We start from the raw sequence: 27,935 nt of genomic DNA on the forward strand, positions 1-27,935 counted from the left end.
TTACCTTTTTTCAACGACATAAATGGTGACTATACATGTGAACCTCACTGGATGGAATACACAGGAATCAAATCAACTACATCAGTGGAAAGAGACAAAACCCTTAAACCCCCAGTTATTCTACCATGGGGTTGCTGTGAGTCCAGAATGACTCAATAGCACCTAACAATTTCACCACTCCAGTGAACACACACCCACACTCACACCCACACTAGTGTTTCCTTTTCTTCTGGGTCCTTCTATTCTTTGTTCATATGCATCAATAGCACGGGTATTGTACATAATCCTAAACAAAGTATACATACAATTTCAATTTTCATCTTTTTATTATATGAATATGTATTTTTTATGTCATAATTTACTCATTTAATTGTGGTATAATAGTGCATCAAGAGCATATAAATTACCTAAGGCCCCCACCCCTTCCCTATTAATTGGTGACAGTTCGGTGAACATCTGGATACCATCAAAAATCATCTTACTTGCCTCCTTCCAGTTTACTTTTTGACTTTCCCCACTAGAAGACGAACTCTTGAGAAAGAACCCTCACAGTGCTCTCCTGGTCTCTCGTGGCCTTGGGCCTCCCTCCCAGCCACTGCTCCAGGCCAGCCACCCAGCCAATCATCAGAAGGTGACAGCCCTTCTCCAGGCTGGATCCAACTGACCCTTTGGGCCAGAAAGCAGCCTGAGACCCCAGTTGAGTGAGCATGGTACATTGAACTGCGTCGTGTACAGAATTTGCTGATCTCATAATGTTTGTTGTCTTCATCACTCAAATGTGAGTCTCGTGGTCAGGGACCTTGCCTGTTTTGTTCACCACTGGCTCCTGAGCACCTGCCCTCGAAGGGGTACAATGAGCAATTGAGTTAAGCAGTGAATGAGTCACTAGGTGAATTGATGAGTGGCAAATACCCATCTCTAAGGATCACGTCTTTGACCCTGTGGCATCATCATTCCTTCTGAACAAATGCATGCAAAGATTTATTCAGCTTGCGCTTGCTGTGGGTGTGGTGACGATAGGATGGCCCACTTTAGGACAACTACTTTCATCCTTACGATGCCTCCATGTACTGGAAGCAACAGGAGAATGGGAAGAGGAATGCATGAATGCATAAGGAGTCACAAAATAATTTAGGGGTAATGGGAAGAGCTAGACCAAGTTTGCATTTGAACCACAAAGGTCTAATGACTATGATAAAATGATGAAAAAATAAAATTGTATGAAAAAGTGATTGGACATAATATTTAGACGTAACACATTCCACACTTTAATTTGTTAACACACATTAACAGCAGATTTCTATGTGCAACGCACCCTGCCGACAGCTAGGAATTCAGGGGCGACTAAGTTAGACATACACACTACCCATCCTACCCTTACAGGACTTAAGTTCAAGGGAAGACACAAGTTCAACAAGTAGTCCCAAAAAGGGTGATGACTAGTGGTTAAGATTGTAGGCCCTGGAGCCAGATTGTCTAGGCTTGCAATTTCATAGCTGTGTTTGCAGGGCAAATTACTTAATCTCTTGGTGCCTGCTTCTTTGTCTGTAAAATCAGAATCATATTTGTTGTGAGGAACAAATTACACTATGTAGGCCTTTAGAAGGTTGCCTGACAGTGTTGACAAGGCAAGCACAGGGCATTCTGGGAGATTATGGCAGGGGAATGGGGCATACCTTTCTGAAGAAGTGATATTCACCATTGAAACAGTAGGAAGAGTCAGAAGAAGGGGAAGGACTGGAAGAAGAGTTCAAAGTAGAGGTGTAACCACAGTGATAGGTCCAACCCAATTACAGGTTGAGGGCAACTTGGTGGAGGGGTAAGGTTCCCCCTCTAGGCCTTCTTTCCCTACACAGGGTATCCAAGTCTCCCACGCTCTGTTGTGGGGAGGAAGCTCCAAGAGATAAGGACTGTGGACCGAATGGCCATAGGTGATGCCTGGGGTTAGAAGGGGGGGAGCATCCTCTGAATTCCTTCCAATCTGCTTGCTCCCTAGCCCTTTGCAGCACTCGTGGACTCTCATTTTTAGTGGTCTTTTCTTTTTTCTCACATCCATCTTAGCTAGAATCCTGAAGATGAAAACTTCACCTCACTGAGTTCTTGATACTCCTGAATTTTTGTTTCTCCTTCAGAGGGGCTGGGGGGAGGAAATGAGAAAAGGGGGAGGGAAATAGGACCACCAAATTCTCTGAGACATAGATAGCCCTGCCAAGTGGATTCCCACCTGGTCCCTAACTTCCCACAGGTGTTTGAAGCTGTTTTGGGAAAGCAGAGTATGGTAGCCTCCTAGCTCCACTGAGTCATTTTTGGAAGAGGCTGCAATCTGACTCAGGCAATGAAATAAGGAACATGTATTCTCAAGCAGAAGAAGTAGTCAGGTAATAGATACTGTGGGGAATTCCCAAGAACCTTGTATCTACGTGCAGGACCAAGAGAAACCTGAAGAGGGCCCGTGAGATCTCTAAAAGCCTGGATGGTACTGACAAAGGAGAGGGGGCCTCTCATCGTACATACTGTTGACCAGCCTCAACACTGATACCATCTGCTTTTTCCAAACCTTCCCTTTGGGTTTCTTCCCACAATTATTTTGCATAGTACATACAATTTTTAAGAGCTACAAGTCTTTTTCAGAGTAAGAAAAAGGTATAAAAGCCTATCATTCCTTCCCCATGTCTCCGATGCATTCCGTGTTCTCAAATACAGCCAATGAAATCCTGGTACTTGCTATGTGATGAGATTGATGCAATAATCTTCTAACTGGTTTCTCAGCTGCCAGCCTTTTCTACCTCCAATATATCCTATACATCTGTGCTAGACCATTTTTCCCAAAACACCCTTTCATCAGTTCCTTTCTGTGACTAAATCCAAATACCATTCAAGCAATCAAATCCTCATATTTTACCTAATGTGTCTAGGCTGCTCTTCTCACTACACCTCCTGCATTTATCCTGGTGAACTTGGTTTGAGCTTAATATTCCTTTCCCCCTGCCTAGGGCCCTCTACTTGTCACTTTGAATCCCACTTTCCTGTTGTTATGGATTGAATTATGTCCCCCCCAAAACGTGTTGTAAATCCTAACCTCTATGCCTGTGGTTATACCATTAGGGAATGAGTTATATTAATGAGGCAGGATTAGTGTCTTGAGTTAATCTCTTGTGAGATATAAAGGAAATAAAACAAGCAAGCCAGGAAGCAGAGATGGGGGATAAGAGAGATGCCAAGCCACATGAAGATCATGCAGGAGCAGAAGCTCAAAAGAGGACCTTATTCCAGCACTAACAGAGACAGAAAGCCTTCCCCTAGAGTCAGCGCCCTGAATTTGGACATCTGGCCTCCTAAACAGAGAAAATAAATTTATCTGTTAAAGCCCTCCACTTGTGGTATTTCTGTTATAGCAGCAGTAGATAACTAAGACACCTGTCATAAGCAAAATCCACTCCCTCATGAAATTATCTCTAACCTCATAAACCTTTACCCTCTGAATCCCAATGAAACTTTGTATGGGATAGCCTTTGTGTTAAATGACAAGAGAAGGAAGCAGCAAAAGGAGAAAACCTATTTCCAAGTCTTAATTATATTCCTTTCCTAGCACTAGAAAAACAGAATGTAAATATTTTATATTTACTAGCACCTACCTTTCTTTTTCCTGTTAGCCAGCCAACACCCTCTGGTTTACCAGTGGTTAAAAGAAAAAAAGGAATGTGAGGAGCCTTCTAGCAATTGAACAGAGCCCTGAGCCTATGGAGACATTCTGATTGCCTGAGTTGGAACAATAAACCAAAAAAAATCCAAACCTGTTGCCACTGAGTCAATTCTGACTCATAGCAACCCTGTAGGGCAGAGCACAATTGCCCCATAGGGTTTCCAAGGAGTGGCTGGTGGATTCAAACTGCCGACCTTTTGGTTAGCAGCCACAGCTCTTAACCACTACACCACCAGGGCTCCAGTTGCTCAAGGTGGAGCAACGTCAACCCTGAAAAAAATTATCAGGTGTTAACGAGCCTATGGAATCACATGAGTCTTCACTTATGACTACTATTATCAGCAACCAAAAACATGCTGTTGTTTCCTTATTAATGATGCCTTAGAAACATGAACATTTCATAACTAAGTTCAATTAGCATCAATAAAGAATAACCAATACTGATTAGTTCTGAGCATACAACCAATGAATGGCACTCAAAAAACCAATAAAATCCATTGTTTATGGATAATGAACCAATCCAGAAGTTTCTGTTTAACCAGAATTTCTTTTTCCCAAGGCAGTTTCTCTGTTCTAGGTTACAGTTTATCATTCCATACACAGGAACTTACTAAAACCAGTAAAGGAACAATTCCCTGGGAAGCTGAGCTTCCCAAGGGCTCAATACATTTTTATGTGATGTCTCTAGGCTGCACAAGGTCACAGAGGTGGACTGTGGACCACTGAGCCCTGAGAGACAGGCAATGGCAGGAATGAATGATGAAAAAATATGAACTGTAGTGACACTAGGGCAACATTCCAGAGCCATCCACAACAGCGGGTCTCACCTTTTTGATACATACTCCTTTGGAAGCCGCTCCTCAGGAAAATGTATTTCAACTCAAAATACTGGATGTACTTCATAGAGTCCATGAAACCCATCCATTGAATTCTTAGGGGTCCAAGATCCCACATTAAGAACTGTTGACCTACATTTCTACCACATAACCCATTTACTCCTACTCATAAAGAGTCTGTCTGAAGCACATCCTTTCCCATTTTCCCTCTTAGGTTTACGGCTACAACATAAGACAGGTTATACATGTTGTGGGAAGAAGCTGGGGTATGGTCAGCTGCAGCCTAGTGAGGAGTCTATACTTCTTTATTTATTGCCCTTGTTTTCAGTAATGTCAGGGTTAGTCCACAGGACTTCAGGGGAGCATAAAATTTCTTATGAGAGTCCCAAGATGGGTCAGAGCTGGCTAATAGAGAAGATCCTACTAGTCAAGTAGCCACTGGGTGAATGTGGTGGAATTGGTAGTCTGTGGGTCTGTCTGCAGTATCTGTAACGTTGGATTAAAAAAACCACCTGGAGCTGGCATTGGCCCCTTCCCTTCCAGGAGACAGATCTGGCCTAAAACACTGAAAGGCTTACAAGGAAGGTCTAGGACTAGAATAGTTCTCAGCACAGAAAAAGTCCCTGTGTGGTCCTAGATAAAGTGGCCATTCTGTGTCAAAGTCAAAGAGCTGAAGAGGACTCTTCCTGGTGGGGTTTTCACATTGCTCTTGCAACTCTGTTTCATCTCGCCTATGCTGTCACTCTGTAGGTACCAATAGCTTTGGTGAGGTATGAGGATATGTCAATTACTATTATTTGCTTTATTCTGCACAAAGATGCTAAGTAAGGATGGAGCACAGGCCTTGGTATTTACTCTTGCCTTGACAGATGAATGGCTGTTGTCCGCTTCGTCCCTTAGTTTGTACCCGTTTGTTTTCCAAGCACTGTGACCACAGACATTCAGAATCCCTTCATAATTAAGATGCCAGACATCTGAAATTATTCCCCAGCTCTGAATGAGATCTGGAGACAGCCTTCTGCGATCTGGAGACAGCATGGATTTGTGACTACTGCTGAACACTTTGGCAGCTGCCTTGAGGCTGACCAGTAGAGACTTGAGACCAGAATTTCCACTGAGGATCCAGACCTCAGATCACCTTTTCTTTGCTTGGGGATAGTAAAAGAACAGTGATGTTAGGGACGTAAAAAAGTTGCTGCAAGTGCCTGTGAGACCAGGTTTCGTGGCAAGCTAGGATCATCACTAATGCTCCGTGGTGACTTCTCCTTAAGACTTGCTCAGGTGCAAGCAAAGGACCCACCAATAATCTCACGTGTGCTGTTTGTATAGTACACCTGCTGACAAGACAGCAGGTTGTGGTCCTGAAACACACACATGCATACAACAAAAGTTCCAGGTTGGCATGTTGATCCAGGTTTATCAAAGCCCTTCTTGCTGTGAGCATCAGGAGAGAGGGGCCTGGCAACATTTCAGATGAGCTGTCTCACTCCAAGTCCACAGCAGTAGCTCACAGGCCTCCTCTGCTGCCTCACCCTACACTCCAAACACATGGCTGGGCTTATACACTGTCCTACTTGAGGCCTCGCTCTCCATGTCCCCTCTTCACCCCTATTCTGTTACTTCTACAAGGGCTGGAGGTTGGGCTATACACTCCTAGCCAGAAAACAGCCATGGGCTGCCACAAGGGATCCTAGGGCCTGTGATTAGCCACCGCAGCTAGATTCGCATAATGATGGGGAAACATTGGCAAAAAAAAAAAAAAGACGGAATTTCCAAAAGGTAAATTTCTGTGTATTCACGCCTAATCTTGGAAAGTTGTGTAAACAATTTTTTTCTACCTTCCCCCATCATTTGCACAATTTTTTGTCAAGTCCAAACGTAATTTAAAATGAGGTAGGTAGTTTTCTCTAATCGCGCCTTCATCTCTGTGGTGGCTGTGGGCCTGTGCCGTGAAAGCACTCATCTCCCGAGCAGGCGAGCCCAAGGGTTGGCATCATTCCGGGTGGAGCTTCTCAGTTGGCGATTTTCTCAATCTCATCCAAATCATCTGTGTCCAATCTTTCTATCTTCTTATCTGGGAAAAAAGATGCAAAGAGAAATCAACACGTGGAGACATGGCTAAAGTCACCTGGGGCAGGGAGAGGACAGACACAGGTCTCTGCATGCCTCCAGCTACAGCAATCCTTCATTTCACCCCACAGGCTTGCAGGGCACAAACAGGAGTCGGCAGGGTGCTGGTCGCTGCTACAGCAGCAGAGTCCCAGCCCCATCAGCCCGGCCAAGAAGGCACTGTCAGTCGAGCCCCGGGCCCTCCATGTGTGGTCTTTGAGAATGTTCGTATCTTAGGAAAGGAGGAGAATGTGGTCGGGGACAAAGGCCTCTCTTGGGGTCGTAGGAAAACCCCCCCTTTTCCCCACCCCCATGGCTGGCAAAGGGCACCTGGCAGAGGACACGCCAGGGACTCACTAAAATGCTCCTGGATCCTGTTCAGGATGTTCATGCTGTGCTTGCTGTCTACCATGTTCACGGCCAGGCCCCTCTTGCCAAAGCGGCCAGTGCGCCCGATCCGGTGCAGGTAGGTCTCGTTGTCCGGGTTCCCATCCTTGTCCACAGGAAGGTCAAAGTTGATGACGACAGACACTTGTTCCACATCAATACCTGTATGAAGCAGAGTTGGCGATAGAGTAAGACTAGCGACACAAGACAAAATCACTGTCGCCCAAAGTTAGGCTGAGATCCACCAACGTTGGGGGAGGGAAGAGTCTGGGGTGGGTCAGCTCTGGGACCTGGGGACACAGTAGCATAGAGGCATGTAGCACAACCCAGAGGAACAGGCCAGGACTTTGGCAAGTGCTAACAACATTATGAAACCAGTAAGACAGCTTTGCTGATACAGGTATCTGGAGATGCAGCTAAAACCTCACCGGGTACCCCGAGAAGAGCAGGCTCCGTCCTCAGCCAGTCAGATGGCTCTACCTTTGCTCCCACCGAGCCAGGACTCCTGGCTCTTGTGAAAGTTCCTAACTGCTGAGGGAAATCCAAACAGTTTCTCCCAGAAAATAATGTCACCACCAACCTGCTCCTCCCCACTGTCCCCCCAGACCATCTGAGTTTCCCATAAACAAGGATTTCTCTCTCTAAGGGGGCCTGGGAACCCAAGCCTGGCAGACCAGGACCTATTATTGCTCACCACGGGCACACACATTGGTGGTCACCAGAACCTTCTCTTTGCCTTCTCTGAAGCGCTCAATTACTGCAGCTCTCTGCTCCACCATCATTTCGCCACTCAGCAGAGCCACCTGGTGGCCTTCTTTTGAGAGCTCTGCTGCCAGCCAACTAGCTGTCTTGCGTGTCTGGAGTGAAAAGAATTATTTTAAATGAAGTTACCTGTGGGAAAAAAATGAAGACACCAAGAAAAAGTAGCCTGTTGCCATTAGAGTAATATGAAGGTTCTGCTGAACTAAGTCAGCAGGTTAGACTTAAACTTTCTCAAATAGAATTTTAGCCATATGATTTTTTTGGTTCAAATACCTGCTCTTAGTTTTTCATCTATGAAAACTTTGCTTTGAGCCAAAGATCTTCATTCCTGTATAGTATATATTCTTAACGTTTAAAATTAAATCACTGGATTGTTATTTGGGACTTCCTGTAAGTAATCTTCAAGAAGTAGGATCAATGAAGGTTCAGTTCTTCACAGTCTTTCCTTTATAACTCATTACAATCTGAGGAGAACATGCCCTCAGGTAGGTGGAGGTGAGTCACCATTCCCTTTTTTGCCACAGGGTAGGAACTGGCCCACCTCAGTACTAAGGTGGCTCTCTGGTGGTGGGGGCGGGGAGACACAGGGCAACACCCTGTGGTGTTGCTCTTCCCCTGCAGGCAGGCAGGTGGTGCTGTTGCCGCCGCCGCTGCTGCTGCTGCTGCTGCTGCTGCTATTACTCACATGGCAGAAGATCATGGCTTGAGCAATGGTGATGGCCCCGTAGAGGTTGCACAAGGCCTGGAACTTCTCATCTCTGTTATTGCATAGGACGTAATACTGCTTGATGGTGTCCAATGTCTCCTCCTCACGCTTCAATTTGATAATATTTGGGTCTGGGACCACTTTCTGGGCAAACTTCCACACAGAATCTTCAAAGGTGGCAGAAAAAAGCAGCATCTGACAGTTCCTGGGCAGCATCCTGCAAGGGAAGGCCCAGGTATTTTGCATGACCCCAAGTTTTTCACCGGTAGAAACAGAAGAATGGCCTCCCCAGGCCAGGATGGCCCCAGGAAGAGTTAAGGGGAAACGAAGCACCACAGAGGGGAGGCAGAAGACATGGGGTAGGACAGGTGGTAGTAGATTTCCTAAAGATCCTTTCTCAACCCAGGCTTGGGAGTATGGTGTTCGGTGCTGACATGGAAATGGCCAATGAAACAAATGCTTCTGAAAGTACTAAAGAACTTGACGTGAGCAAGAAGAATTTGAATTAAAGGGAAAAGGTGCTGCTCAAGCAGTTCCTACCTTTGGATGCGGATGCTCTGATCTTGGTGGCCCTGAGTAGCTATCATCACATCGGCCTCATCTAGAACAAACACCTTGATCTTCTTGGGGTCAATGAACTTGAGCTTGGAACACCAGTCCAGGACAGTCCCAGGGGTGCCAATGACAATCTGCTCACTGATCTTCTGACCTCTTTCCACTACGGAGACAAGATGTTTTCTGTAGTGTTTCCATAGGAAAGCCAGCTCTCCTTTTTGAGAAATTCTAAAGCCATGATGTTATTTTAATACAACTTTTTGCTGCTTGGAATAATATTTTAAGGAAAGGTTAGGATGTCACTATAATAGTCAACAGACATAAAAACAGACAAAAATGCTCAAAAGATATATAGAAAATGAGAAGAACTTCTTCTATGTCATGCTTCTTCAGTATAATCAGCCGATTCTCTTTTAAAACATCTGGTATCTTTATTTCTCCCTGTCAACACCATTCTGCCTAGACCAGGATTGTATTTCCTCATGAGTAGATTTTTCAAAGTTCTGATTTCTTCAATGTACTCTATTCCCTCAAGCTATCTCTTTCAACCAAGTCAGTTACCTTTAAGTTCCCCCGCAAAGTCAGTAAGTAGGACTTATCATTATGGATAGCTTTATCTACTGAAGAAAACACAAAATGCCTTTCTTTGAATATGTGCTTCCCCAGACTAAGCCTGGCAGACGATGGCACATTCTCAGACCCTGTGCAGTTCAGAATTGAAAAGAATCTGAGAATGGATACACTATCATTTGGCTCATTGTTTTCAATTAGTTGGTACTTACTGATTAAATTTTTACCCCTTTAAGATTTATAACCTTGATTAGATACAAGCTCCCTCTAGTTACAGCCAGAAATTTTGCCCAGATGTGAAGGCTGAGTCAATTCAAAGCTAACAAGTATGCTGCTTCTGACTTCAGTTAAACAAATGAATTTCTCTGCCCCTCCCCCAACACCATCAGAATTCTGTCCTTCTAACTCAAATCCAAATGGCGAAGTTTTAAATGTCTCATGATTACCTTTCAACAAGTTTTATCTTATTTACTTTTTTTCTTTAGAACTGACTTCAAGCTTGTATTAGGACACTGTATGTACAGTTGATTTCTAGGGGTCATAAAGTCATAACTTTCTTTTAAAGATCCATAAGATTCAAACAAACTCCCAGCAATACTTGATAAATTACTTAAATGTTGTTAGTTTGTTGTCAAACAAACAAAAGTAGACAGGATGAATAAAGAAAAAGGAAAAAAATTAACCTCCCAAAGTTAACAACCACGAACATGTGAGGTTTCTGTTCTTCTAATGACATTAAAAAGAGGTTTAACAAACACATCCAGAACGTGCAACATTTTATAAGCAACTGGCTTAGTCTGTTCAAAAAGTGAGATTTAATAGGGAGGAAAGAAGGTGGGGTGACCATTCAAATGAAAAGAAACTTAAGAGACACAGTAACTAAATGCAATGCATGAACACTGATTAGATCTTGGAGCAAAACAAAACAGCTATAAAAAAAACCATCTTTGGGGTGACTGCAGGAAAATGCAAATGGACTGGTATTAGATATTAGGGAATATGCTTATTTTTTGGTTGTGATAATGGTATTGGGGGTATGCTAAAGAATGTCCATATTAAGAGATACATGCTGAAGTATTTAGGGATAAAGGGCCTCTATGTCTATCTACCATTTACTTTCAAATGGTTCAACAAAAACAACAAAGTATACAGATAAAGCAAATACAGCAAAATGTTAAGTTTTTGAATCTAGGTGGAGAGTACATGTATTTGTTGTACTATTTCAAGTATGTATAGGTATAAAATTTTTCAAAATAAAAAGTAAGTAGATTAATGATTAAGATTACATACTTATACTCACATTTATTGCCTCGAACAGCATAAGCTAGCTTGAGTTCAGGGTAAAATTTGCCCATCTGTTCAATCACTTTTCCCGTTTGAAGTGCAAGCTCATATGTCGGAGAGAGGCACAAACACTGGCAGGGAAAGAGTGCAGAGAGAGAACTCAAGACAATAGCCTTCAGCTGAGGCTAAACAAAGACTATGTGAATTAAAGTGCACAGTCCTAAGCTGGAATTCATAGGATTGTGACTCTTAGGGGTCAGAAATCTGGCTCGTCAAAACCCTTGGAAACAGCTATGAGCCATTAGAGTACAAAAACCCACATGTGATCAAAGATCCAAAATTCCAGTTGGGAGATTAGTTTCCTTTTCACCTACTCAAAAAGTTCTCGTAACTTTCTAGTGGATGACATTTGTGGATGAAGGAGATATTCCTGCAAGTAAAGGAGCCAAGCCTGTCAGCAGTATCCCAAAATTGGCAAACTATGGAAAGAGGAACAGGATTGTTGTTACTGGAAGGTCAAGCATATTGCTTGTGCCTGACTTGAGGGGTTCTGGTTTATGTGAAACATAATACATAGCTTAGTTTTTAACCCATCAAATGGAATTCCCCTTCTAGCTACAGGTTAGTAAACCAAAAAACCAAACCCATTGTGGTCTAATCAATTCCAACTCATAGCAACCCTACAGGACAGAGAACTGTCCCACAGAATTTCCAAGGAGCGCCTAACTGGATTTGAACTGCCAATCTTCTGGTTAGCAGCCATAGCACTTACCACCACGCCACCAGGGTTTCCACAGGTTAGTAGAAAAACCAAATTCATTAAGTCCTTACCTGGGGATGTCTGTTTGTGGGTTCTACTTGGCTGAGCATGGCCAACACAAAGGCAGCTGTTTTACCAGTACCCGACTGAGACTGGGCAATCAAGTTCTGTGGGCTGGACAAGAAAGCAAACTGTTTAGGAGCTTAAATCTCAAATATCCTTTTGGCTAATAAAAATGAAGAATAAAGCTTAACCAAAAGATGAGCATTCAAAATTCATTTAAAGAGACCTTGGATTCTGGAGCAGAGTTACATATGCTGGCTTCACAAGTACAGAGTACTACAGAGATTTTTATGGTGGGATGTGAAGCATGCCATATCATTTCTCTATTCTCGACACTTCAAAGTGATCCTTCCAATTGGTCCCCATTCACTCAGAATAAAAGTTAAAGTCCTTACAATGGCCTACAAGGTCCAACCTGATCTGGCTCTCTTCCCTGCTCCGGTCTACTACTCTCCCCCTTACTCCTCCACTCTGCCACAATGCCCCAGTGCTGCTCCTAAAACATGTTAGATGTGCTCCCGCCTTAGGTTCTGCACTGGCTCTGCCCTCCGCCTGGAACAATCGTTCCCAGATAAGTCCGTGACTAACTCCCTCCTCTCTCAAGTCTTTACTCAGATCACCTACTTGATGAGCCCCTACCCTAACCACTTGATTTAAAATCACAATCACATCGTGGGGATGGCAACCAATGTCACAAAACAATGTGTATATTAATTGTTTAATGAAAACTAATTTGCTCAGTAAACTTTCACCCAATCCACAATAAAAAAAAAGATTGCATTTAAAAATGAAACTTAAAATTATGAAAATATTGCAACTATTTTAGAATAAAAAAAAAAAACAATTGGCTGTGTGCAGCCTACTTTGAAATGCACTGAAAAACAAGACGTACTGGTAGACAAATATGTGATAAGGCATAGTAGAAAATGTTAGTGGTAGAATCTAGGTGGTAGGTATATAGATGTTCACTATAAAATTCTTTCAAATTTGTTGTATGCTTGAAATTTTTCATAATAAAATGTTGGGGGTAAAACTGCAACCAGGTTCCTAACCTCCTCTGTAATGCTCTATTTTCCCCCAAAGTACTTATCACCTTTTAACATATATTTATTTATTTTTTTTAAATAACTTTTATTAAGCTTCAAGTGAACGTTTACAAATCCAATCAGTCTGTCACATATAAGTTTATATACATCTCACTCCCTACTCCCACTTGCTCTCCCCCTCTTGAGTCAGCCCTTTCAGTCTCTCCTTTCTTGACAATTTTGCCGGCTTCCCTCTCTCTCTATCCTCCCATCCCCCCTCCAGACAAGAGTTGCCAACACAATCTCAAGTGTCCACCTGATATAATTAGCTCACTCTTCATCAGCGTCTCTCTCCCACCCGCTGACCAGTCCCTTTCATTTCTGATGAGTTGTCTTCGGGGATGGTTCCTGTCCTGTGTCAACAGAAGGTCTGAGGAGCATGGCCGCCGGGATTCCTCCAGTCTCAGTCAGACCATTAAGTTTGGTCTTTTTATGAGAATTTGGGGTCTGCATCCCACTGATCTCCTGCTCCCTCAGGGGTCCTCTGCTGTGCTCCCTGTCAGGGCAGTCATCGATTGTGGCCGGGCACCAACTAGTTCTTCTGGTCTCAGGATGATGTAGGTCTCTGGTTCATGTGGCCCTTTCTGTCTCTTGGGCTCTTAGTTGTCGTGTGGCCTTGGTGTTCTTCATTTTCCTTTGCTCCAGGTGGGCTGAGACCAATTGCTGCATCTTAGATGGCCGCTTGTTAGCATTTAAGACCCCAGACGCCACATTTCAAAGTGGGATGCAGAATGATTTCATAATAGAATTATTTTGCCAATTGACTTAGAAGTCTCTGCAAACCATGTTCCCCAGACCCCCGCACTTGCTCCGCTGACCTTTGAAGCATTCATTTTATCCCGGAAACTTCTTTGCTTTTGGTCCAGTCCAATTGAGCTGACCTTCCATGTATTGAGTGTTGTCTTTCCCTTCACCTAAAGCAGTTCTTATCTACTGATTAATCAATAAAAAACCCTCTCCCACCCTCCCTCCCTTCCCTCCTCGTAACCACAAAAGTATGTGTTCTTCTCAGGTTTACTATTTCTCAAGATCTTATAATAGTGGTCTTATACAATATTTGTCCTTTTGCCTCTGACTCATTTCGCTCAGCATAATGCCTTCCAGGTTCCTCCATGTTATGAAATGTTTCAGAGATCCGTCACTGTTCTTTATCGATGCGTAGTATTCCATTGTGTGAATATACCACAATTTATTTACCCATTCATCCGTTGATGGACACCTTGGTTGCTTCCAACTTTTTGCTATTGTAAACAGAGCTGTTATAAACATGGGTGTGCATGTATCTGTTTGTATGAAGGCTCTTGTATCTCTAGGGTATATTCCTAGGAGTGGGATTTCTGGGTTGTATGGTAGTTCTGCTTCTAACTGTTTAAGATAACGCCAGATAGATTTCCAAAGTGGTTGTACCATTTTACATTCCCACCAGCAGTGTATGAGAGTTCCAATCTCTCCGCAGTCTAACATTTATTATTTTGTGTTTTTTGGATTAATGCCAGCCTTGCTAGTGTGAGATGGAATCTCATCGTAGTTTTAATTTGCATTTCTCTAATGGCTAATGATCGAGAGCATTTTCTCATGTATCTGTTGGCTGCCTGAATATCTTCTTTAGTGAAATGTGTGTTCATATCCTTTGCCCACTTCTTGATTGGGTTGTTTGTCTTTTTGTGGTTGAGTTTTGACAGAATCATGTAGACTTTAGAGATCAGGCGCTGGTCGGAGATGTCATAGCTGAAAATTCTTTCCCAGTCTGTAGGTGGTCTTTTTACTCTTTTGGAGAAGTCTTTAGATGAGCATAGGTGTTTGATTTTTAGGAGCTCCCAGTTATCGGGTTTCTCTTCACCATTTTTGGTAATGTTTTGTATTCTGTTTATACCTTGTATTAGGGCTCCTAGGGTTGTCCCATTTTTTTCTTCCATGATCTTTATCGTTTTAGTCTTTATGTTTAGGTCTTTGATCCACTTGGAGTTATTTTTAATAAAAATGATTTATGCCCCAAACTAGAATGTAATCTCTTTACACAGAAAGCAGAATTTTGGTCTGCTTTGTTCACTAATATATTCAACTGCCCTAGAACGGTACCTGGTACGTACTAAACCAAAACCAAACCAAACCCGTTGCCATTGACTCACGCAACCCTATAGACACTCAAATATTTTCCAATGAAAAAAGGTACCAGATAATTCTCACAGATCTCATCTAGCATTGACAACTTAAGAAATGAGCTTCTGCCCTCACAGGGAGCACAACAGAGAACCCCTGAGGGAGCAGGAGATCAGTGGGATGCAGACCCCAAATTCTCACAAAAAGACCATACTTAATGGTCTGACTGAGACTAGAGGAATCCTGGCGGTCATGGTCCCCAAACCTTCTGTTGGCCCAGGACAGGAACCATTCCCGAAGACAACTCATCAGACATGGAAGGGACTGGACAGTGGGTAGAAGAGAGATGCTGACGAGAGGTAGCTATTTGTTATCAGGTGGACACTTGAGACTGTGTTGGCATCTCCTGTCTGGAGGGGGGATGGGAGGGTAGAGAGGGTTGGAAGCTGGCAAAATTGTCACGAAAGGAGAGACTGGAAGGGCTGACTCCTTAGGGGGAGCAAGTGGGAGTATGGAGTAAGGTGTATATGAACTTATATGTGACAGACTGACTTGATTCGTAAATGTTCACTTGAAGCTCAATAAAAATTAAAAAAAAAAAAGAGCTTCTATGAAGCATCAAGGAGCCCTGGTGGCACAGTGGTTAAAGCGATCGACTGCTAACCAAAAGACTGGTGGTTCAAAACCACCACCGGCTCTGCAGGAGAAAGATGTGGCAGTCTACTTCCGTTCAGATTACTGAGTCTGGTTTTTGGTTTTTTTATGAAAGCATTAAACCCACTGCCGTCGAGTCGATTCTGACCCCTAGAGACCCTACAGGACAGAGTAGAACTGCCCCACAGAGTTTCCAAGGAATGCTTGGTGGATTTGAACTGCTGATCTCTCGGTTAGCAGCTGTGGCACTTAACTACTACACCACCAGGGTTTCCATGAAAGCATTAAGATCCACAAATTCAAATGATCAGTAAGAAACAATCTAACAAATACTCCATTTATTCACCTTTATGTATGCTCAAAGTCCCAAGCTGAAAAGAAATATTACTTATCTTGAAGAAATGTCACTGTTTTGACACTGAACAAAGATTGAGTAAATACGTATTTTTAGACAAATAGAAAAAGGAGTTCCAGGACTGTCATAGATTGAATTGTGTCCCCCCAAAATATGTCATCTTGGCTAGGCCATGATTCCCAGTATCGTATGATTGTCCACCATTTTGTCATCTGATGTGATTTTCCTACTTGTTGTAAATCCTACCTCTATGATGTTAATGCCGCAGGACTAGAGGCAGTTATGTTAATGAGGCAGGGCTCCATCTACAAGATTAAGTTGTGGTTTAAATCAATCTGCTTTGAGATACAAAAAAGAGAGAAGCAAGTAGAGAGGCAGGGGGCCTGCATACCACTGAGAAAGCAGCACCAGGAGCAGAGTGCATTCTCTGGACCTGGGGTTTCTGTGCTAAGTTCCTAGACCAGGGGAAGATTGATGACAAAGACCTTCCCCCAGAACCAACAGAGACCGTCTTCCCCCTGAGCATCACTGCAGAGGAGGATATTTTCCAGCACACCACTGGTGACTGAGCCCATATGCAAAGCTAAATGTCCCTTTGACTCAGCATATGGATCTCCAAATATGGGCATGGGAGGAATGGAGGTTTCAGATTATCAGGCACCAAACCCTGTCCCCTGGAGACTCGGGGATATAAAAGCTCCCTGCTCCCTTGGGGCAGGGAGCGGGTGGTGTTTCGGCTGCTACGCCCCACGTTGCTCCCTGTTTGCGCAAATAATAAATTTCTACTTTCTGTTTCCCTAGCAACTGGTGGTGTGGCATCTGTCTTATTTCGAGTGGCTAATAGGACAAGAACCTGTGTTCAGTTAAATTACTAGTATAATTTTTCTAAATAATACAGTTAAAAAATTAAAAATGAAAGAGAACTGCATCTGGATACATACGGTTCAGCAAGCATCAAAGGCAATGCATTCTCTTGTATCTTGGACGGACGGTTGAAGCCCATGGCATAGACTCCCTGGAGAAGCTGTGGTTTCCTAGAAAAACAGTTAAAGATGAAAGTCACACGCTCTTTGGCTGAAGAGAGAAGGAAAATATCTGAGGGATTTTCTTTCTCTTTTATTGCTGTTACACAGAGTTTGTAACTAACAATACCTGAGTCATATACATGCTGAACTGAGCACACCATGTGTGACTGCAGCTAAAGCTTTTCTAGGTTACCTGAAAATTCTACTTAATAGCACAAAGCTGCTGAATTCTTTTATTAAGCTTGTGTTAGTAAAAAAGGTCTGCAGAGGATCCCTATTTACATGCAAAAGGGAGTCCCAGGAATTAAACAAATAACTCACAGCCGGAGCTCTTCAAAAGACTTCACAGAGTAAAGGGGAGAATTTGGATCCCGCTGCAGGACTTCCACCTGGTTTGTGTTATCAACAAGGTTGCTTCTGATTAGTTTGTTGAGTAAGGACTGGGCAGCTCTGTCCTCTGTCAGGAAAAAGAGAGCAAAGATTTTTAAAAGTCCATGAAATCCACAATGACCTCACCTGAATTCAACTAACACTGTATTTTTAAGTAACAACGTGTACTTGGATTGGGCCTTCTAATTCAAGGTATATCACAGATTTGATTAATATAAAATTAATCTTTTTTTTTTTTTTTTAGCTAAAGAGGTATCTTCTCCATTCAAGACTAACATTATTTTTTAAATAATGTATTTTATTTTTGTTGAGAATATACACAGCAGAACATACATCAATAATTTCTACAAGTACAGTTCAGTGACATTGATTATATTCTTTGAGTCATGCAACCATTTTTGCCCTTCCTTTTCTGAGTTGTTCCTTCTCCTAAAATTGTTTTTTAAAAGGAAAAATTCTGATACCTGCATCATCTGTCTGGCCTCAACTCTTTCCAGAATTCTAAGTCCTTTTCTGAGGTTATATTTTTTTCCTATCCAGACCAATATTTACTCCCTAATTGGCACTCCATATAAACTTAAAATTATTAGCTTAAACACACCACAACAATTAAAAACAGGAATTAACAAAGTCTATTTTTGTATGTTATGTAACTTGATGCCGTACAAGCCGTTTATATCTTATCATCCATTTTGAATGTGTCTAAACGTCATTAAGTATTATTTTATTAGATTATAGCAAAGCAGCTTAACATTTCTTTTATAACGCCCTGTACAAGCATTCAGGGAATATTTCCTGCTGCTGCTGAAGTTCATCAGCTGTTCAACGTAAAATTTCCCTAAAACGTAAACTGACAGAATTCACCCATTGACTATGTTGAACTTTTATACTAGCACTGTGATTTCCATTAAGGTCAAGCCAAGTCGGGTGTAAAAATAAAGCCTTATAATCATCTATTCTCTTAAAATGTAGAACCTCATTTATATAGGGCTATGGCTATGTTACCTTTTTCTTCTTCATCTGTCTTCTCTGCATTAGCATTGGTCTTGACAACAGCACCTTTATCAGACACAAAGTGGCCATTATTCAAAATCACATCCCATACCCAACAGCTGAGATAATTCAAATTCTATGGGACACTAGAAATATAAAGGCCTAGGAAGCAAAAAAATGAATGAGGAAACCAAGCCATTGATAAAAACATATTATTGTTCCTAATCAGACAAAGATATGAAACACTGTTGCTTATATTTCAATTCCTTCCTATTCCAGGTCCCCTCACCTACTTCAAAAACCAATGTTCATTTCCCTCACAATGTCAACATTTTAAAAATGTTAATAGAAAGATGATTATAGCAGAATGATTGGAGACCACCTTGATGCCCAAGAGGAGTATCTAAGCAAATCATATCATCGATATACAAACACAATAATGCCATTAAAATTACATGTACATAGGCTGTTGATTAAAACAAATGTATATTTAAACAATGTTAGTTTTTAAAATACAGCACAAAAGAGCACACCGTTACGTAAAAATACATGAATTAAACAGAAGATTTTAAGTGAATTCAAAGTGAGGTAAATGTTACATTTCCCCCCTATAATATTAACTACATCAACAGATTTTTGATACTCTGATTTCAGAATAATTAGGATAAGTAAACTCTCAAGTTGTTCATACTTTGTCTATCTCATCCCAAATTAAGGAACATTAAAACAACAACAAATAATCTTTGGCAGTATATCCCCATGGTTAGTAATTAATAATTTATAAGCCAGTTAGGCATCCTCATGCTTACATTAAGCAAACTTTGGTCATACAATCCAGTTTGCTGATTCCCCAATCGAACAACGGCCAACACCTGCCTGTCTGGTACATAAGATTTTTTTCAGGCAGTTGTTATGCCAAAACAGAAATACTAAAGGAAATCTTGTTTGTTTAAAACTAGCTTTTAGTTACTCACCATTGGCATCTGGTTTGATTTTCTCTTCCTTAAGATGCAAGTTGCTCAACTAAACGGAGAATATGGGGAGGAAAGTGTCAGGCAAATCACTTAAAAGATTTTGAATTCACAGAGCCTCCCCAGTGAAGCTGGGCTAAAATGAGCCAATCTCAAAACCTGGTCATAGTTAGGTTGTCAGCTGGGTTCCTTTGGTCTGCGAAATGTTTGAGTTAGAATAAACAAAACTTTCCATGAATTCAGCAGTAGAAAAAAAAATTATTACACAACAGCTGAAGAACCACACTTCCTAATCACGATCCCGAGAGAGAAGTATAATCTGTGTTTGCTTCATGCTGTAATTACAGATCCTCTCTCAGTGAAATATCATTTGAGTTGTCAATCTCTCATCTTCCAAACTAGAGGAGATTCAAAGAGATGTTGCAAAATGCAGTCAGAGAGAACAGCAAGTTGGGAGGACTATCATGAACAGCACCTTTGGGGAGGAGTCAGTCAAGCTGCAGAGTATGTCTGAGCCACAGAACCATGCCTACTTTTATGCAGCCTACACTTAAGTTGCCTCGTGCTGGCTGGCTCATATTTTAAACTGGGAACATCCTATGTCACCAAAATAGCCAGCAGGCCGAAGTGGAAATAGAAATAAAGAGACAGATCAAAGAGGGATTTCAAAAAAAAAAAACAAACAGAATTATTAGTGCCTTCATCCAACATTCTAAATCAGGGATATCCCAGCAGGAGAGCTCAAGCTGCTAACCAAAAGGTCGACAGTTTGAATCTACCAGCTGCTCCTTGGAAACCCTGTGGGGCAGTTCTACTCTGTCTTAGAGGGTCCTTATGAGTTGGAATTGACTTGACCGCACACAACAACATTACAATGCAAATACCTTAAAGATGGGATATTTTTAATCAATCTTTGGACTTAGCAAAAAGCAGGTGCTCAAATCATAAAACAAGAAGTAGGACCTAGGACACCATCTAGTCCAGGGTAAAAGAATGAAAATCACCACAAGTGATTATTTTTTAAAGCATCAACTACACTGATTGAGGTTCTTTATGAGATTTCTGTCTTTCCTCTAGGTCCAAGAAGGGAGAGGGAGCAATGAAAAATTGTTTTAGTGGGGACTTAGTTGGGAATGGAGAAGGCTTACTTCATTTGATGCCCTGCTATTATAATATCCATATGTTTTTAATGCTTTTAACATTTTAGTTTTTAGAATACATGAAAGTAAGTGAAAACTATACAGCTGCAGTTTTTATTTTATTCAAAAACTACCTGAGAAATGATTCTTGAGCTATTAAGAAGGATGACTTAATGGTAAATGAACTACACTAATAGGGATTGTCTTAGGCAAAATCGTAAAGTAGGAGGCTAAGAAGATCTTATCAGAGTTTTCAAAACCTTTGCTTTCTACACTGAAAAGAGGTCTTCAATGTGGGTGAAGACAGCCAGGGAAACAAGGAGGAGACACTGAGGTATGAAAAATAAATATAAATAGAATCTAAGGTTTTCTTATCTAAAAGGAATAAGAAATGAAGCTTGATGAATACTGAAAATACAGATTGAACAAAGTAATCTTGCTCTGTGCATCTGACAGGCACCTCTGTTTTGCAGGCTTGTGGGGATGATCAGTGGGAGTTCCATATGGCACAGGTGTCTTTTTTTTTTTTTTATTGTGCTTTAAGTGAAAGTTTACAAATCAAGTCAGTCTCTCATACAAAACCCTACATACATCTTGGTATATACTCCTAGTTGCTCTCTCCCTAATGAGACAACACATTCTTTGTCTCCACCCTGTGTTACTGTGTCCATTCAGCCAGCTTCTGTTCCCCTCGGCCTTCACATCGCCCCTCCAGACAGGAGCTGCCCAGATAGTCTCATGTGCCTACTTGATCTAAGAAGCCCACTCCTCACGAGTATCATTTTCTGTCTTGTAGTCCAGTCCAATCCCTGTCTGAAGAGCTGGCTTCGAGAATGTTTCAGCACAGGTGTCTTTAATATTTGTTCATTTTTAGAATACTGTGACCTATCATAATTTACCTGTGCATGGTTAAACAGATTTGCAAATCTTATCCAGGTTCAACTAAATTAATCCACACAATATGAACAGGTAATTAAAAAAATTCCTGCAAAGAAACTGTGAATTATAGATGATAATAATAACAACAACCACCTATCACTTATATAACACACCATTCGTGTCCATAACTCAGTGAAGTAGGTACTATGATTATCCCCATTTTACAGAGGAAACTGAGGCATAGAAAGTTTAAGTGACTTGCCCAAGGTCACATAACTAGGTGCTGGTGGCAGTAGAATACAAATCCAAGTTTGTCGGGCTACAAAGTGTGGGAGCTCATAGCTTCTACAGGGCAGTGCCTCTCATAGACAATTCTAACTGCAAAGAAAATACTAATCTTAAAGATAGAATTGAAAACATGTCTACACAAAAATTTGTACATAATCATAGTAGCATTATTCATAATACCCCAAAAGTAGAAAAACCCAAAACTCCATCTGCTGATAATAAATAAAACGTGATATGTCCATACAATGGAATATTATTCGGCAATAAGAAGAAACGAAGTACTGATTCATGCCTCAACATGGACGAACCTTGAAAACATTATGCAAAGTGAAATAAGCTAGTCACGAAGGACCACTTATTGTATGATTTCGCTTTTATGAAATGACCTGAACAGGTAAACCCAGAGAGACGAAACAGACTGGTGGTGCCCTGGAACTAGGGAAGGTGGAGGGAAATGGGGAGTGACAGCTAATGGGTAGAGTGTCTTCTCGGGGTGATGTAAATGTTCTAAAATTAATCATGGTGATGGCGACACAACTCTGTGAATATACTGAAAACCAGAAAACTATACACTTTAAATGGGTGAGTTGTATAGTATATGAATTATATCTTAAATAAGCTTTTATTTAAAAACAAAACTACAGTAAAATCCTACCACAACACTCAAAAAGGGCCCCAAGATTCAACTTTGTAAAATTCAGGGTTTTGTTGTTATGAGAATAATAAAGTGGATGGTATGGACCTGCTGAGGAAGACAGAGCTAATGACGTTATACCTGAATTTTCATTATCAAAGATGTCTTATTCTGAGCTTCTGTTCTACCTTAAAGATAATTCTAAAGACAGAAACTTAAGCAAAAAAAAAAAAAAAAAAATGACAAAGCTGCTTCCCACTGTTAACAAAAACTCTTAGGCATACTGATGGGATAAAATAATGCCAGTGATATGACATGGAATTAGGCCCCCCCCCCAAAAACTATCAAAATTATTTGAAATATGTATCTCTATTTACAATCATTAATGACTTTTTTTTCCTAAGTGTATATTGTGCTTTGAGACATTAGCTAGTGGAGGTGTAATGCCAGCACAAAGCACAGAAAGACATTTTAAGACAATTTATTTCATCTGTATCTCAGCCTTCATTGACTGTTACAATGTACATAAGACATTTAGTAAAACCCTATAACACGTAATTTCTAAATAGATATATGCATATTGAGGTACCCTCTGAAAAGTTTCTTTTTGACAGGGCCTTGGAAAGGGAAAAATTAGGACTAGAGTTCACTTAGTTAATACTGCCTGCTAGGCTAGGCATGAAGAATGCTATGATAAATAAGCTAAGGGCCACAGTTGCAGGAGGAGATGCCATAATGAAAATGGGAGTATTAGTGGAAATATGTAGGCTGGGCGCTGAGACCTCAATGCTCCCTCCACTCTCTCCTCCCACTCAGCTCCCACAACACTGAGAGTCAGACCTCCACCTCCCAGGCAGGAAATTACATGATCCCTCTCTAAAAAGTCTGACCAGTTCCAGGAGAAAGTTCTCAGGACACTGATGTGGGAGGATTCCCAACTAAAGGGTTACAGTGAAGGTGAGAGTTGACAAGCATCACTCATGTGTTCAGAGCTTCCACTCATCTTTCTAGTCACCTACTCTTAAAAATGAATAGACAATTTAGGATTATCAGACATTTGAGAAGTCTCCACCATGAACAAACAGATACTAAAACAAATAAAGAAAAGCATGTTTCGGGAAACAGAGGCTGTACAGACAGAAGAAAACAATTATTAATGTCCTCCAAATGATGACAGGATATCACAGCCATGAAAGATGCACAAGACATTGTAAAAAAAAAAAAAAAAAAAGGAACATTAAGCTAACAGGAAAAAGTTAGCTATTGGAATCAAAGAACACAATAGCAGAAAAGAAAAACAAGATTAGAAGGTATTTAAGAAAATCTCCCAGGAAATACAGCAAAAAGACAAAGATGAAAAATTGAAGAAAAAGATAAAATTTAAGAACTCTTTTCAATAAATGGCGCTAGAATATTTATATATCCATACAGGAAAAAATGAACTTCAGTCCATACCTTCCATCACATCATTAACAAGTTAAGTTGAAATAGATCACTGACATAAATGTACAACTTAAACTATGAAACTTCTGAAAGAAAACATGGTAGAAAATCTTTGTGGCCTTGGGTAAGGCCAATTTCTCAGAGAGAACACAAAAAGCATTAATCATTAAAAAGTTGATAAATGAGAACTTGTCAACTTTGAAAATCTGTATTTCTTCAAAAAGTACTACTTAAAAAATAAGTAGTTGCAATCTGGGAGAATATACATGCAGAAAAAAAAATCTGATAATGGATTTTATCCAAAACATATAAAGAACTCTCCCAACTCATTTAAAAAAAACTTATTTTTAAAAACGGGCAAAAGATTTGAAAAGCTACTTCGAAGAAGTTATATGGACAGCAAATAAGCACATGAAAAAATTCTCAACATCATTAATCATTAGGGAAATGCAAGTTAAACCACAAAACAATACCATTATAAACCTACTAGAACAGAGAAAAAACTGACAATACTGTGTTGGTGAGGATGTGAAGCAACTGCAAAATATAACAGCCAAAACAGTTTAACAGTTTTTAATAAAGCTAGACACTTACCATATAACCCACCAAATCCCACACTTAGGTAGCTATCCAAGAGAAATCCAAACATGTGTCCATACAAAAATCTGTACCCTAATGTAATAGCAGCCTTATTCATAATTGCTAAAAACTGGAAAATAAGCAAATGTCCATCAAAATAAGGAAACTCGTACTTCTACAGAAAGGAATACGTGCTACAACACTGCTGAATCTGAAATGCATTATGCTAGGTGAAAGAAGCCAGACTTCTCCAAAAGATTACAATATTGTATGATTCCATTCATATGACATTTTGGAAAAGGTAAAACTGTATTGACAGAAAACAAATCAGCAGTTGCCAGAGAAGGGTGGGAAGAAGGGAGTGACTGAAAAGAACTTCAAGTGAACTTTTGGGGATGACAAAAATGTTCTGTATCTTAATCGTGGTGGTGGTGGTTATAAAACTGTATGCCTTTGTCAAAATTCACAGAACTGTATCCCTAACAAGGGTGAATTTTACTATATGCAAATTATACCTCAACAAACCTGACTTAAATCAATTTAAGGACCAGTCCAAGAGATCCAACAATCAACTAATGAATTCAGGAAAGAGAATTAAAAAAAAAAAAAAAAAAAAAACCCAAAGGAGAAGAAATCAACAATGAAATTACTCAAGAAAATTTACTTTAACTGAAGGACAAGAGTTTCCCAGGTTGAAAAAACCCACCCAGCAAAATGGATGAAAATAGACCCATATAAAGGCCTATCATCATGAATTTTCTGAACACTGGATACAAATAGAAGATTCCCCAAGCTTAGAAAGGGGGAAAAACAGGCCACTTCAGGAATCAGAATGGTCTCAGACATCTCAAAAACAAATACAGAACTCTAAAGGCAATGGGTGTTCCTGGATGGTGCAAATGGTGAACACACTTAGCTGCTAACCGAAAGGTTGGTGGTTTGAGTCCATCCAGAGAAGGCTTGGAAGAAACACCTAGCAATCATCCACTTCTGAAAAAACAGCCACTGAAAACCCTATGCAGCACAGTTCTACTCTGACATACGTGGGGTCACCATGTGTCAGAGTTAACTCAAAGACAACTGGTTTTAAAGGCAGTGGAACAATGCCTTTAAAATTTGGCAGGAAAATAATTCCCAAACTACGAAACTACTCCCAGGCAAATTATTATTCAAACGATAGGGCAAAATAAAGACAACTTCAGACATGCAACACCTTAGAAAATTTGCTTCCCATATACCTCCAGAAAGCTGAAGGATGGCTCCACCAAAATAAGAGAATAAATCAATACAGAGAGGATACAGAAAGGAGGAGATCCAACATAAAAGAAAGGTAGAAGGAATCCCCAGAATGAGAGTGAAGGGAAATCTGCCCCATTCTCCCAATCCCCCCCCCCAAAAAAGAGAGCTGTGCTCCAAATGTAAAGGACAACTAGTTCCATTTGAAGTAGGCTCTAAGACCTGAGAGAGATGGAATTGACAGAATACTTTATGTGTCTCAACATTTTTAGATAAATTTAGGCAGCTGGCAAAGAGTATGGAATTGATTTGGTGATAAGAATGTAGAATATGAACACACACACACACACACACACACACACAAAACCCAAACCCTTTGCTGCTGAGTTGATTCCAACTCATAGCAGCTCTATAGGACAGACAGAGTAGAACTGCCCCACGAGGTTTCCAAGGAGCAGCTGGTGGATTTGAACTGCTGACCTTTTGGTTAGCAGCAGAGCTCTTAACCACGATGCCACCAGAGCTCCCAAAAAACAAGGCAATTGTAAATTGAACAAAAATAAAAATTTCTGCAGGGAAGTAAAAGTATTCATAGGTTACTAATAATACAACACTTATCTAACTAAAACCACAATATAACGCAATGAAAAGATGAGGAATGGGGAAGTGTGCATGTTTGGCGAGGAACGCAGGATGGAGAAAGGGCCAAAATCAATAAATACCAAAAACTGAAATTTCAAGAAGTAGCGTAACAGGTATGTTATTTAGAGAAGAAGAAGAAAGTGCTATAAATCAGTTTTAAAGAGGAAAAAAATCAGTTGCCTCTGGGAAGGAAAAATATTAGTAGTAGTGGGAACTGCTATTGGTAAAACTCTTTGAACCATGCTCAAGGATAGCTAATTTTTTTGTCAGTTATAAAAAATAAGACAGGGTCCTTGATCTCAAGGAATTCACAAAAATAAGTGCAAACAAAAGTAGGCTCAAAGCACTATGGGAACTTAGTGTATTTAGGTAGGAGAAATAAGTTCTCCTATCTAATTAGATAGGAGAAATAAGTGTAATATCTAACATTTATATTGTGCTTTACTGTGTCAGGCTCAGAAAACAACAAAGTGGATCAGGAGAGGATTTACTGACTGCCAAGCCGACCAAATCAATCATTCATCTTCACTAAGCAAGCTGAGGGGACACATAAATATGAGTAAGACATGGTCACTGACCCCAAAAAGCTCCGAATCTGCAAGAATGACACCTACAAAGGTGATTACAATCCATGGTGGTGACTGCATTCCATGATCAGTCCTTATTCCAGGAAGACAGGCAATGGCTGACTTTATCAATAGCAGCGCCCACCTGCACTTACGTAACACCGGAGGTGGGTGGGTAAACAAGGGCAGCTCAGGGGGCCAAGCTCCATCATACCGTGCTTCCCATGTCCGCCCTGACAAACCTAGGAAGTGTGCTTTCCCAAGTATCAAATCCCCGGCTAGAACTGGCTCCCAGACGCCCTTTTACAGCTGAAGCCAACTCACCGACTCAGCCGCTGCTTCCTGCTCGTCCACCGCCAGGGCCCACGAGTCTGTGGCCATGGTCCCGGGCGTGAGTGGGAAGCTAGAGATGATAGGCTCGCTGGCTGGCGCGATGCGATTGTGGGGTCCCTGGGGTCGCGACGAGCCGGCTCTGACCCCGTCGCAGGGGAAATCATTCGCTAAGGCGCTGAGGACCGGAAGCGGCGCGCCGCAGTGACGTGAAGTCTGCGCCACCGCCGGCCGCCCCTAGTCTCCATCCGGGCTGTCGCTTGAGGTCCCCCCCCCTTACCACTTTGCTGCCTACTCTTTATCACACATCCAGAACCAGGACCTGAGATAGTTATCTTAAAATGCCTAGGCTCCGGTCAACTGGATCTCCATCTAAAGAACAAGACCACATTCCCGCCCAGCACAGCGGCATAGCAACACTCATTGATTGAATGTAGCAAAACAGAAAACCATTACAGTAGTCAGCAAAATGCATATTGAAACAAGCAGATGGTTTTTTCACTTTTCAGGTTGGTAATTTAAAATGCACAAGTGTTGATAAAGGGTGTTGGAAATAAGTCTTCGCAAACCTTGTGTGACAAAAACCTGTGCCACAGACAATGTGGCAACACCACTTAGGAATTTAGCCTTTAAACATACTCAAGGAAAGTGCAAAGGGAAAAATGTTCCAGGAAGAGGATCAGAGACAAGAGGGAGCAAGTGGGCTTGTGAAGCTTCAGACAGAGTTAGGGGGAGGACTGACAGTAGAGCCAGAATGAATAGGTAGGAAGTCCATAAAAACGGCCATGCAGAGCAGCTTAAAGGGCAAATGGGTGACATCTAGAGTTAGTAGAGCCTGGGTCAGCAGTTTGAATCCACCAGGCGCTCCTTGGAAACTCTATGGGGGCAGTT

The 27,935-nt window shown here is 41.3% G+C and overlaps 1 protein-coding gene across 1 annotated transcript; it reads right to left on the bottom strand.

Annotated features, from left to right (window-relative positions):
* Positions 1-362: 362 nt before the first annotated feature.
* On the bottom strand, positions 363-27,246 carry LOC126065192 (ATP-dependent RNA helicase DDX19B). Its single transcript, XM_049865030.1, has 12 exons — positions 27,039-27,246; positions 19,312-19,360; positions 18,350-18,403; positions 17,276-17,411; positions 16,871-16,963; positions 11,744-11,846; positions 10,929-11,043; positions 9,044-9,221; positions 8,483-8,720; positions 7,730-7,892; positions 7,006-7,197; positions 363-6,613 (listed from the first exon to the last, which is right to left on the bottom strand). The coding sequence occupies exons 1-12, from the start codon at positions 27,093-27,095 to the stop codon at positions 6,552-6,554; spliced, it is 1,440 nt and encodes a 479-aa protein (XP_049720987.1). The 5' UTR covers positions 27,096-27,246; the 3' UTR covers positions 363-6,551.
* Between the last annotated feature and the right edge of the window lie 689 nt (positions 27,247-27,935).

The sequence above is a fragment of the Elephas maximus genome, chromosome 21 (assembly GCF_024166365.1).
Source record: "Elephas maximus indicus isolate mEleMax1 chromosome 21, mEleMax1 primary haplotype, whole genome shotgun sequence".
Taxonomy (NCBI): Eukaryota; Metazoa; Chordata; class Mammalia; order Proboscidea; family Elephantidae; genus Elephas; species Elephas maximus.